This window comes from Chenopodium quinoa, unplaced genomic scaffold, assembly GCF_001683475.1.
Source record: "Chenopodium quinoa cultivar QQ74 unplaced genomic scaffold, ASM168347v1, whole genome shotgun sequence".
NCBI classification, from domain to species: domain Eukaryota; kingdom Viridiplantae; phylum Streptophyta; class Magnoliopsida; order Caryophyllales; family Amaranthaceae; genus Chenopodium; species Chenopodium quinoa.
This window is the reverse complement of record NW_018744858.1, coordinates 948,559-961,516: the sequence shown is the minus strand read 5'-3', so window position 1 is coordinate 961,516 and position 12,958 is coordinate 948,559. Positions and strand designations below refer to the sequence as shown.

The 12,958-nt window shown below is 36.8% G+C and overlaps 1 protein-coding gene across 1 annotated transcript; it reads right to left on the bottom strand.

Annotated features, from left to right (window-relative positions):
• Positions 1–5,920: 5,920 nt before the first annotated feature.
• LOC110704759 (PHD finger protein ING2-like) lies at positions 5,921–12,690 on the bottom strand. The gene is made up of 7 exons (XM_021882570.1): positions 12,536–12,690; positions 12,358–12,429; positions 12,048–12,241; positions 8,463–8,526; positions 7,737–7,999; positions 7,600–7,638; positions 5,921–6,465 (listed from the first exon to the last, which is right to left on the bottom strand). The coding sequence occupies exons 1-7, from the start codon at positions 12,579–12,581 to the stop codon at positions 6,358–6,360; spliced, it is 786 nt and encodes a 261-aa protein (XP_021738262.1). The 5' UTR covers positions 12,582–12,690; the 3' UTR covers positions 5,921–6,357.
• Positions 12,691–12,958: the final 268 nt, after the last annotated feature.

Here is a 12,958-nt window from a genome sequence, read left to right as displayed (position 1 = left end):
GTGGCCGGCTGTTTCTCAGCCGCCGCATGTTTCCTGGCAGAACCAAGAGAGCTCGCAACAGTCGTCCTCCGGGCCTTGGGGTCCAGCTGTTGGGAAGAAGAAGCTCTTGGAGCGCCCGTCTAAAAAAGAAGAAAAGAGTCAGTATATGCATAAACACAACTCCAAAAAGAGGGTGAAAGGTTCGAAGCCCACCAAGGGTGCCCCATTGTTGGGGGAGTCGGTTGAAGACTGTTGCATGATGGAGGCCCGCAACATGGCCGCCGCAGTCTTGGAGGCGGTAATTTTCTCATGGAGTCCGCTGCAAAAACAAATAGCAAAGTTAATAAAAGTCATAACAAGAAATGCACGGAACAACAGAGTATTCGACAGGCCGGCTACCTCTTGAGCACCGACTGCTGAGGCCACAGGCGGCCAAAAAGTACTCGTCGTAGAGCCATTTGAAGCTCGGGACGCAGTGCAGGGGTACTTGCTCTCGTACCCCTGAAGTAGAGTTCACCTTCGACTCTACTTTGAAGAGTCCTTTATCTAGGATCTCTTTCTTAGCCTTGGGGGAACAGGCGGCATGCTGCGGCCGCCTGCAAGAAGGGGCGGATTCCTGTTCCACCTGTTGAAGCGCTTGTTCAGCTCTGTGTCTGAACTCTCAATGATAAAGAAGGTGCTCCGCCAGTCCTTCCATTTGTTTGCTTTACCTCTTGTCATGAGGTAGCCCCTGTGGCTCGTCAATTGATACCAGCCGGTACCGCCTGCCTTAGGGGTCCGGTTGAGGTAGTTCATGTGGGCGAAAGCCTCGAAGTTTGGCTCCACCCCGTGCAGTTCGCACCCGGCCACATAGCCGAGTACGTTGACCTAGGAGTTCGGGGCTAACTGCCATAACCCCAACTCATACCCATCCAAGATCCGCTGAACAGCCGGATGTAGTGGGAAGCGCAGCCCAACCTTGATGGCCGCCTCGTAGCAGCCAAAGCAGGCGCCATCATAACTGGTACCAGCCGGCCAGACGATTGTGTCTTCTGGATCCGGCACGAACACTAAAAAGCCGGGGCCCATTGTGTGGTTTGCGATAAAGCTCCCCACTTTCTCTTACATGGCCGTGATCCGGCCCCGAGGTACCGTGCAGTAGTAGGGGGTATTTTGCTCTCGGTGAGAGGCGGATGGCTCCGCCCAATCGTCCCCCTTCTCAACTGCGTGAGAAAGCCTCGCCTCTTGTAGGCGACTGTTTTTCTCTTCTGTGTCCAGAGAAGCATGGCCAGAAGAGCTAGACTCGGATTCGTCCTCTGACGAGTCCGAAGAGGACGACTCCTCCCCTCTCCCGGAGGGGCCCGCCTCTTCTCCTTTAAAAGGAGCAGGAGAGAATGTAGAATTGTCAACTGTAAAATGGGAAGGGGTCACTTTGACTCCTCCCTCAGAACTGCCGGCTTTCAAGCCGCTTTGTTTCACTTCCACATCTGGCGCCTGGTCAGATGTTTCACTAATCGGCACCCTGTGGGAGGAGCCGTCTGAGTTTGAGATCCTGGCAGTCTTTTTTGTTCTGGCCATCATGCTCTGCATAGACACAGATACAGTCGGACTTTGTATAAAGGGCAAAGATGGGTCCAGAAAAGGGCAGGCGGCACTCCTAGTCCTAGATTCAGCCGTCCCCGGTGACCGGCTGATCACTAACCTAGGTCGTGTCGTGTGCTTCCGTGGTGCCATTTCAAAAAAGAATAAAGTAAAGAGAAAATTAAGAGTAAGAGAACCGACGGTTACCTAAACGAGTGACGATTGATGAAGTTCTGAAAATCCTTTGCAGTCGGCTTGTCAGAGCAGGCGGTAGGCAGAAAGGGTCCAAAATGTCAGAGCAAGTTCAGGGGTCCGAATGTTCTCTCACAAAGTTTTCAAGTGTGAAAATGACCGAAGTCAACACTCCTTTATATAGGCGAAGTGAGAAGGCGAAGGGTCACTTCCAGAATTCAAAATTTTGGCGGGAGAATCTCTCGGCCTCTCGCCGAGTGACACCTGTAGCAGGTCGTCGCCTGTTACAGGGCGACACCTGTCACAGGTAACACGTGACCAGTCACGTGCCACCTGTGAGGGGCAAATGATTAGGGGATTTTGCTCCCACCAATCGGAATGCGCCACGTGGGCCAATCAGGTCCTGCCAAGTGTTCCCCAGTTGGACCTCTCAGGGCTTGCCACGTGGCACACGCTTATTCGTCCGCCTTGGACCTATTATGTCATGACACGTGGCATACTCCATGCCTAATGGAGAAGTCGGCCACCTAGGCCCAACTTCCGAGGGAAGCCCAATCAGCCCAAGGTTAACCTAAACCTAGATTGGCACGTTTCCCGAGGTTATAAATACCTCCCTTAATCCTCATTAAGGGAGATTACGCAGATTACACACATTAAACACTCTCACCTAGAGAGACCCAATCACTTTAATTTCCGCATTAATTACTCCTTAATCAAGTACTAACTTGACCGTCGGAGGCGGATCTCCAATCATCCGGAGCATCCGTTTGTTTTGCAGGTACAGGCGTCCGGTTCCAGTCTCGGAATTGTAACTCTCCCGCAGGACATCAAAAAACCCCGAAACACCAGGTACCCGAATTATCCGGGACAAGACACGGGCCGACTTATCAACTACCTGAAGATCCGGGTACCCGGATTTTCGGGTACCCGAATATCCGGGTACTCAAATTTGAACACCCCTACACCCAGGTGTACCATGCGCATGGTACATCCAGATCAAAACTAGTTTAAAAAAAAAAAAGAAAAAAGCGAAAATAACATAACTTATATTTGTAATGAACATCACGACATTATAAAAGAACAGAGCATTGAAATATAAAGAACGTGATATTTTGGTGAAACAGTTTTTCAAATAGGTAAAAGATAATTACCAATTGATTTTTATCACGTATTTAATGTCAAATCATTTCAAAATATTCAGTTTTTTATAATTTCTCTCTCTAAAATTATTTTTATCAAGATTTCATTTTCAGATTTCAGATTTCAGATTTCAAATTTTAAAATTTGAAATTCATTTTCAAAATTTCAAATTCCAATATTTTTATTATGTTCTTTTTCTTTTTTAAGAAAATTCTCTAAATAACCAATTATATATTTTTATATTTTTTTATAAATTCATCTTGGTCATGCATATCTATTATGATGTTCATTATATGATTTTTAAATGTCCATGTTTTGATTGTAATTTTAATGTACCATTATTGTCACACCAATGTTCATTACTTATTGTGATATGTTTTCTGAATTATGTTTCAACATGTTGGGTAAATAATATAAATAATGTTCTTTAAATAATATTAGCATATTCTTTATTAATATAGCGATTGTTCTTTAGATCTATCAGAAAATCTATCATCAATAGAAGAGGTCCCAAAAGTATGTCGTCTTCATCAACTTTTATGATCTTGATTTAAAAAAATATACATATATACAATTAGATGATTTTTTATTTTTATTTTTTTAAAAAAAATACGCAATTAGATGAACATAGTTTGTAACGTAAAGAACACATATTTCAAATCCAAACAACATAGTTTGTGACTATAAAGAACATATAGTTAAGACCCAAAGAGCATATTAATTAAACTCAATGAACATATTCATTCCAATGAATATGGATAAAAAAAAATAATAAATAAATAAATAAATAAAAACTGATAAAATAACATTTATTCTAACCCAAAAGAACTTCATCTTCAACCTCCGAAAATAACAAAATTTTTATTTTATTTAAAATAATAATAATAATAATAATAATAATAATAATAAAAATAAATTTACATTTTCTTTCAGTGATGAATTTGCTAACAATTATATATGAACAAATATAATAATCTAAAAACATCATCATCAACAACAAAATTATGAAATATAAATTGAAAAGAATATATAATTAAAAACTACCTTCTCATTTGATGACAAAATCTAAAATTAAATATCAATTGTCAAAAACATCAATCTGCTGATCATCAAGTGCAAATCGACAATCATAGATCGTGAAGAAATTCACGATGAGCCATCATTTTCTCTCTAAAAAATTTATTTCTTTCTCTTGAAATTTTATTTTCTCTCTAAAAATTCTCTATTTTTTCAAAAACTGATTATAAACAATTATGGATATGAGAAGCTAAAATTATGGAAAGGAAATAACAAAAATCCTTCAATTAAGGAGCATAAATTTAGAAAGCTAACTTGTTTTTTTTTTTTTTTTTTTTGAATGACAATTTTCATCCACGGTACACCCTGGTGTACAATGTAAATTTCAGCAACTCTAAAGTTAATTATGTTGTTTTGTCATTAATGTCCATCTACACTTCTCATGGCCTAGGCACAACTTTCAAGCGCCTACGCCATGTTATAGGCGCAAATCCAATATGCCTACAAGCCATTTTTTAAACAATAAAATTTTTATAAAACTAACCGCAAAGTTTTTTGGCCTAGCAACCTTCTTCTCATGACCTGTCATTGATGAGAGACCGTCATGAATGTGGCAATTAAAGCAGTTGATGGGGTCAACATGACATATGTTAATTTTTATTCAAAAATTAAAAGAACGAGTCATATTGAAATTATATAAATTCAAAACCAAATAACACATACTTCTAAACCATAGGAAATATGTTGTATTTTGCGTGGATGCAGTATGAGCACTTTGCAATTGGGAGCACCTCAATTTACTTAATTTCGAGGTAAGTAAGCTGTTAAATTTAATGAATTTGCTACTTATTAATTTTGTGGATTTGTTCCTTTTATCATAAAAGGGTTTTTAATTGCAAATTAATTTTTTTTTGACATGTGTATTGATTGTGCTCACTCTTGTGTATAGCATGGATGTAACACTGATTTCGAAGGGCCAAAAGTGTCATTGTGGTTTTCGTATGAGTGTAATCCCCCCCCCCCCCCCCACCCCAGCCCACCCTCCACGCTTTGTTCTTGCTGTAAGCTTTCTTTTAGGAGCCATGGAACTCCAGCTTAGATAGAAAGAGTTCCCCTGAATAGAACATGGTTCTATGAGCTAATACCTTCCGAAATTGTTGAAATTTTTTAGGTGTTTTTTAATCCATGGCAGACACAGTGAACGACGAATCACACTAAACTATTACAAAAGTAGAAAATCACTAACAAAATGAGCGGAGAGAGAAAATAAAAACTTACTCTTTTGGGAGGCTAAAATTAACCCACGAATTGAAGCAATCAATTCGTTTTGCTATGACAGAGGTAATGAAGGAGAAGAGAGAAAGGAGTAAATGAGGGAAGTTTCGAAGAATAAAGGAGAGGGAATGGCCAATCGAGAGAAAAATAATAAAGAGAGGCCGTTTTAAGAGAACATATGATGAAAAATCAACACTTGAAATATAGTCAATGTTCAGAATCTGGTCTAATGTATATTCTCACAAAACAAATTAACATTAAGGAGTGTTGTTACAAAAAAAAATTCCAAGGTATTTTCTTTTTTTTTTTTTAAGAAAAATGTTTTTTTAAAGAGATTTCTGACATTAGCAATAATAAATCTACAATGATTAGTAAAAGATAATAGCTTGTCAAAAAAAAAAAAAAAAGTAAAAGATAATAGTTACCAAACTATTGTAATACCTAAAGAAATTTGAAATAACACTTATTAATAGTGTTTGGACAATTTATTCTCTAAAATAGTACAATGTTTATTTACTTATTTGCTCTCATCAAAATTAATTACTCTTTACAGGAGACAAGTTGTTGACAAGTTGTGCCGTTTACATTTTTTTGATGACCTAGAAAAGTTATTTACACCCCTAAAAATATTTATTTACATTTTTTTTCTCATTAATGTTGTCAACAACTAAAGTTAAATGGAAAAAGCTCCCCAAATGGCTAGCTATGGCACGCGTTAGCCACCCTAGTCATTATAAAATCATCTAGGTATATAAGATTTTAAAAAATAAATCACATAAACGATATATCACTAGACAAAAATATACAAGTTGTAGAGTATCATACACTGCTGCTGTCTGCAGATTAATCCACATTCTGGCTTAACAAAGGAAATTATCATACCATTGACAAGGAATTTATGATACCCAGAGGAATTACAAACTGTTAAGGTCATATTTACAATGCACATAACAGCCAAATCAATCTCGGAAAGTTGTAATTCCTAAAAAAAATATTAGACAGCTCGTAATAGCAGCAAAGGCTTCAAGTTGCTAGTCCCACCCAAAATGTGACTCAAAAAATTGATAATCCGATGGCAGTTAAATTGAATCGCTTTGCTGAGGCAAAATATAGAAAATAACTTCTGAATCTTGAACTGAATGATACTATGCTGATCCACCCTGGCTTTTGAGTTGATTTATACAGTAAAGTGATTCAGTTCCGAAACTGAGGGCTGCAAGTTGGACAGTACCATTTCCCTTTGAATCTCGTTTCTGGGGTCAGTCCAACACACGCATAATGGAACCACTCTCCTCCTTGACACTGACAAAATCAGAATTTTACTTTCAGAATAATCAACTAAAATAACAATAATACAATCCGTAGGAAAAACAATGCAAAATAGCAGCTGAAGCTAATAAAGGAAATGGATGAAAGGTCCAAATTCAGGCGACAAAATTCCACCAAAAGAAGGTTAAAAAAACAATGAGAGAACTTGGCTATAGCCGTTCTTTGGCAATGACGTACATGGGTTAAACTAGTTGCTCGTAATATCAATTAGTAGAAAATGTCAAGCCTTGACAGACAAAGCTAGACAAACAACTAATGGACAGATTCCATATTAGAATAAAAGTTTTACCCAATACAAATATCATATATTTGTCCTTAGATTTCGGTATAAACATTAAGTCCGAAAATCCACTGCCTTTTTAAATTCAAGTGAAAAGAAAGAGCATAATGGCAGTTGTATTGCAGGCTAAACCTACCAAAATTTAACGTTTCTTATTGTCAAACCACATATTAAGAACTAATGGACAAATGGCAACTAATTATTTTGGTAAAGTAACAAATACAATAAGCAACATAAACAGAGCATCTTGACGGAACTCCTTTTAAGTTTATTCTCTTTTACATACCTCCACCAAAAACCCTCTTTTGATCCTACTGAGAAAGTGGTGAGTTTTTCTATCAAAAGGGCGAAACCTTTCTCAAACAAGTTCACATTAGCAAAACAAATCCAGTAAACTACTAAATTGGACACAAGGATTCGAAATGTCAAAATCATTGTGAAGGGAAGCGTGATGGTGCAGTAAATAGGGTATACAATGTTGAATCTTCATTTTGTTCTAGTAAACCTGAATTATATCTACGGCGTTTTGTTTTCAAACTTCAACAACCACATCCCTTATCCATTTATCAGCACTTCACACATACTTAAAAGAAAAAGAAAAAAAAAAAAACTTGTCTGCGCACAAACTGAAGTTTGCAGCAATAAGGAAAAGCCCAAGTTGGCATGTATCTTTAGGAGCACCATTGAAATAGACAAAAGGCAAGAACTCTGGAGCCTTCAAACTTTAAAGGGCCATAAATCAATAGATATAAAGAGCAGTACCAAAAAAAAAAACAGAAAAAAAAGAAAAAAAAAAAAAAAAGAAAGAAAAAACGGCAAAAACTTACACTCTCATTGTCACATGCTATCATATCCCCAAAGGATACCTGCAATATTGAACATATAATTTTAAAAATTTAAGCAAGATTATATGCATTTAAATAGACTTTAGACAAATCCAAAGAACTCATTATTAAGTAATCACCTGATGACAAACGCAGTAGATTGGTTCATTTGGATCAATAGGCTGATCAGTATCAACAGGGACAGGGAATTCCTTTTTGTGGCTACCAGGAGGTGGCATTAGCTCTGAATCTTTATCTCGCTCACGGTCCCAATCCCTGTCTCTGTAACTAAAACGCCTTGATTGAGGTGTTCCATATGCACTTCGCTGCTTTTCAGATTTTGGTGCTGTAAGTATGGGAAGGGGTGGAAGAATGGCAGGCTCATCCGGTGGTAACTTTCCCTCTGCATAAGTTAAGAGGAAATATCAACAATGAGCACAAGCCTAACTTAACAGTAGCGCACTAACGCCTACCACCCCCCACACTCGGCCAAAAAAAAAAAAAAGAAAAGAAAAAAACGTGTTGTTGAGTTGACTACGATCCATTGAGATAGGACCATGATGACTAGATGAGCCAAGAAATTCGAGCACAATCATCACCAACAATCAGAAGCAACACCCTCCCCTCCTTTATACATTTACCTAATATAAGTGCAACAAATCAATAACCAGCTCTACAGCTCTATGGGCTAAGTGAAAAGAGTATAAAAAGGCCGTTATTCAGATTTGCAATAGGAGAATACTAGAAAACAAAGTCAATCTATTATAACCCTCTTGATCATGGAAAGCAAGTATGTGGTTGAAGATATTTTAGATAAGGAGAGCTACAGCAGGTCAGAATTTGAAAAATACAATTGAACAAGATACCTTGCTTTAGATCTTCAGCAAAGTAGTTCAGGTCTTCATCTAGGCGCTTTATATGACTATCTATCTGCAAGGAAATGCACTGCTTCAGCAGTTTAATTGCAAGGAAAACATGCAAATGAATATACATGGATCCCATAATGTAATGTTTGGTGTCCACTCTTCCATTCAAAAGCTGTTTGTATAAGAGTTAAACGTTGTCATAAAAGTATTAGCTCAGACTTTAAATCACCAAACTTTCTGATTGCCACAAAACAAGTCATTAAGAAGACATCAATCACCTTTTAAATTAGCCATTAACAAGCACCAGAAGACTCATCACATAGAAATATGTGAAGAGCAAAATAGTACTAAAGTATCAAATGAATTACACCACAAAGGGCACCTGAAAACACCAGAATAGAAACGCTATACCAAGTTATCCCAAGTCTTAAGCTATTGTTCATTTGTTCCATAATTATTGCGACATGTAGAATTTCACGCTCCCTAACTCACAACTTTGACCATTGATGTCTTTATAGAGAAAAAGCAAGTTCTTTATGCTCATCAGCACCTTAAAAAGACAATACAGAGACAAAAATAGAGCTTTCAGCATTTGAGAAATCTATAGAAATAATAAATAAATAAATAGATGGCTAGGATTTAGAACAAGCACAAAAATTATCTAGATTTTAGTATGTTACTCCCTTTGGTTTTTTTTTTTTTTTTTTATTGCATCACTTGCATTTACGCGAAGATTTAGGAGAGATTATTTGCTCTAATATTATATTTTGCAAGTGAGGCAAGTAGATATTTGATTTATCTAATAAAAGTACAATGAGGATCATAAAAGAGATAGCATGTGAGAGAGAGTAGTTTTTTTAATCATTTAAATAAGGACCATGAAGGAGAAAGGAATGATAAAATAGTTTGACTGGGGTTTTAGGGAAGAGAGAAAATAAAATATGGTATAAAGTTAACAAAATATAGAAGTGATGCATTTAAAAAAACAAAAGGCCAAATGAAGCAAGTGATGCATTTAAAAGATAACGGAGGAGTATTTTAGTTTACTATAGCTAACTACGCTAGAAGCTTCGATATATTGAAATGATGATGATGATGATGTTGATTACTTGGTGATCACAATCTAACTACTTCCTTGCTATGACAATGGTGATTTTAATATGTTGTAATAAGCAACTTGGGCTGGATTATTTTTATGTGTTTCTGCCTTTGGCAGCAAGGTCATATTACTTTCCTAGTTGCTTCGGGAGTAGACAATGAAAAACACAAATATGATATATGCTAGGGGCTAAGGATAATCAGTTGAGTATAGGCACAAAGAAGCATTGTAGTACTTGTAACTAAGCACTGAATTTCAGTACACGGTTTGATATTTAACAGCTCCACTTTACACATTGCCCTTCCCTTTGTACTCCTCTCAGAATATTAGTAAATTTTGTGTGTGAAAATATTAGTCAACTTGAGCTATAGTGATTTCAAAACCAACGAATTGTTGTCTCCAGTTCACACCTTTTTGTTTAGGTCTTAAACTTCAAGAAATATATCATGGACTTTATTTCAAAAACTTGGATTTAGTAAAGGTTCCTAGGATTCATATCAGTTTATTTTATCTCACAAGTGAAATCCACTATTGGAGGCCTTTAAGTATTCCTGCGAGGACATGAACAGTGAACATAAAGCATTTTTTGAAACAAGTGTCATACCATTATCATCTTACACAAAAGTTGTCAAAGCATGTCTCTTCAAAACTATATTTCCAACCCTCAGATTTCTTGACCATCTTAGAGATTCAAGTTTTTAAACTGTGACTAATTTCATCGTTGAAGGGGGTGGGGGGTGTTCCTATTTCCTAACACCAACATTGGTGTAAGAGTTTCCTGCTTGAAAGAACTCCAAAAGACAAATCAAGTGTGTTCCATAGATTCTAATTCTTCCATTGCATAACATCAAAATTCTCCATCAAAAACATCTAGATCAGCATCCTCAGACTCACATATGACCATACCACAATAGGGACTAATTGGCAATTCAAGCCAATAAGAAGGGGGTCTAGTCGCTTCACCCTATTTTTTGCATTGTGGACCCTATAATAGCCATATGGGATTGCAATTTTAAAAATAAAAAGGTTGTGGATGTTCTTGGGGCTCTCCACCTTTATTGGCTTGAAATGTTGAAGGGCATATTATTACTAGTTGCTTAAAACTTGATTTAATTTTTGTTATAAAAAAGAAGTAAAAGTTTGAAGACCTAAAATAGCTACATTTAAGAACATAAACTTTGATAATAATACCAATTGTTCCCCCTTAATAAGCAAATTAGTAGCCATAATTTGAGGCTCAAATTATTGTCCTCTAAGGCTTCGACACACGTATTACTAATAAATAATATGGTAGTGCAGACAATGGTTTTAAATCTCAGATGTGGTCACAATCGCGGTGACGGTCACATAGCCACTTTCCCCAGGAACGTGGGTGGAATACAGCTGTTACAGCCTAATATATCGATTGTGGCAAGCTTAAATTCCTTTACAATGCGATTGCGATGCGATCATGTGGCCAAAATTTAATACCATGATGTAGACTTCTTGGTAGATAGTGGAAAGAAAATAGAGAAATAGATTGATAGAAAAAGATGTAGTGGGAGATCCCACATCACATAAAATAAGAGAGAGAGAGAGAGAGAGAGAGAGAGAGAGAGAGAGAGAGAGAGAGAGAGAGAGAGAGAGAGAGAGAGAGAGTTAGTTAGTTAGTTAGTTAGTTAGTAGTAGAGTCACACATCACATGGGTTGAACGAGTTGGGTGAGGAAAATTTTCCATCTAAGGTAATGAGACAATGTTTGGGATACGACCAAAACAGTTTATGAGACAATTATATGAGTGGAGTAATACCCCAAAGCAACAAACAGACAAGATATCAACAAATCAAAATTAGAAATATTTGATAGCACTTGTTTTGTCAAGATCTCTCTCCTAAAGCATGCATAGAAATGCTAAGGAATGACTAAGTGTGAGAAAATAGAAGGAAAGGTTATACTCCTTTTGTCCTATAATATATTGCCGATATCCATTTTTGGTCAAACTTTAATCTTTGACAAAAATTTCTCATCTAGTAAGTCCAAAACAAAAGTCATGTGAAATAATGGTAGGTTCGTCTCAATGTGTAGTTTTATAATATCAACTTTTTTTATAATTGTAGTTAATCAAAACTAAAGAGATTAGTAGTCAAAAGCACATTTTGAATTCAAAATGAAATGGACATTCTATTAAGGGACATTCTAGGTTAAGGTTTGCAAACATATTAACACATAATAAGATTCCTAATGTGATTGGTGTGCTAGTCTAAAATTCACTATTGTACTAAGTACTTTGGCTACCATTTACTCCTAAATATACTACTATAATTTTCCCGGCATATTAATGCTAGCAGCCTAGCACTTACATCTTACATCTAGAATAAGCTGCCGACTACAGTATAACAATCCACCATCAATTCTCTAATAATTAGCAACGAAACGAGCATGTAAGTAACCAAAAGCTCCAACATTCAACACTAAAACGAGAATTCAGAGACTAAGGAGAAGCTTACAAGATCATGAGCTTGTCGAGCGAGTAAAACCTTCTCGGTACAAAGGCTTAACGCATTATCCTGAGTCGCTTCTATATCTTTCCGCAATTTGTCAAGTCCAACATCATCATCTTCACCATTATACCCTTTTTTTGAGCTCTGGCCCGAAATCCCTAAACAATACTTCGTTTGTTGCCTCGTCTGATTTATCATTCCTTCCACCACCACCACAAATCAACAAATTTCAAAAAACCCAAATCGAAAAATAACCCTAATTTTCCAAAATCAACCTCAAATTGAATTAAATTCAAAATTAAGAGAGAGAAATTACCCTGGGAACGTTCATCAAGCTCGCGGATTGTATTGAGAAGCCTTTGAAGCTCAGCAGGCAAGGTACTGGCATCTGTCAATTCACAGAAAATTGGGAAATTAATCAAATGAAAATTGGGGATTGAGAAATTAATCAAGCATAATAAAATGAAGATAATTAAGGGAATAAGAACCCTAACATTCCAAATAATCATCGACGTAAACACCAGTTCTTGCAATCGCCATTGTTTCTCACTCTTGTAGTGCGCTATTAAGGTTTGTGTTTGTCGAATTATGGTGGTGTCCCTTCTCTCTCTTTCTGTCTTTCTATAGTTTGATTTCAGAAAAGGAGGGAAGCAAGACTTTAATTGGGATATTGTCAACGGTACCCCCAACAATTGCTACGCATCAATGGTAACCCCTTTTTTTGGATTATACAAAATAACCTTAATTTAATTTTTTCAATCACTCATAACCTTATTTCATTAAATTTATTAACTATAGTTAGATTTCTATTTAAAAAAAAAAAAAAAAACTATTAAAATTAACCCAACCACCTGCCAGCCACCCCCACCAAAAAGCCCACCCACCATAACCCAGCCGTAACAACCGACGAGTCCTTC

Bases quoted from the DNA above. Each gene is read 5' to 3' on its own strand.
- LOC110704759 (XM_021882570.1), bottom strand. From the start codon at position 12,581: ATGGCGATTGCAAGAACTGGTGTTTACGTCGATGATTATTTGGAAT. The intron at 12,242-12,357 runs GTAATTTCTCTC...TGGTGGTGGAAG, and splicing joins GCTTGATGAACGTTCCCAGG to GAATGATAAATCAGACGAGG. The intron at 8,527-12,047 runs GTAAGCTTCTCC...ATTTCCTTGCAG, and splicing joins CTCGACAAGCTCATGATCTT to ATAGATAGTCATATAAAGCG.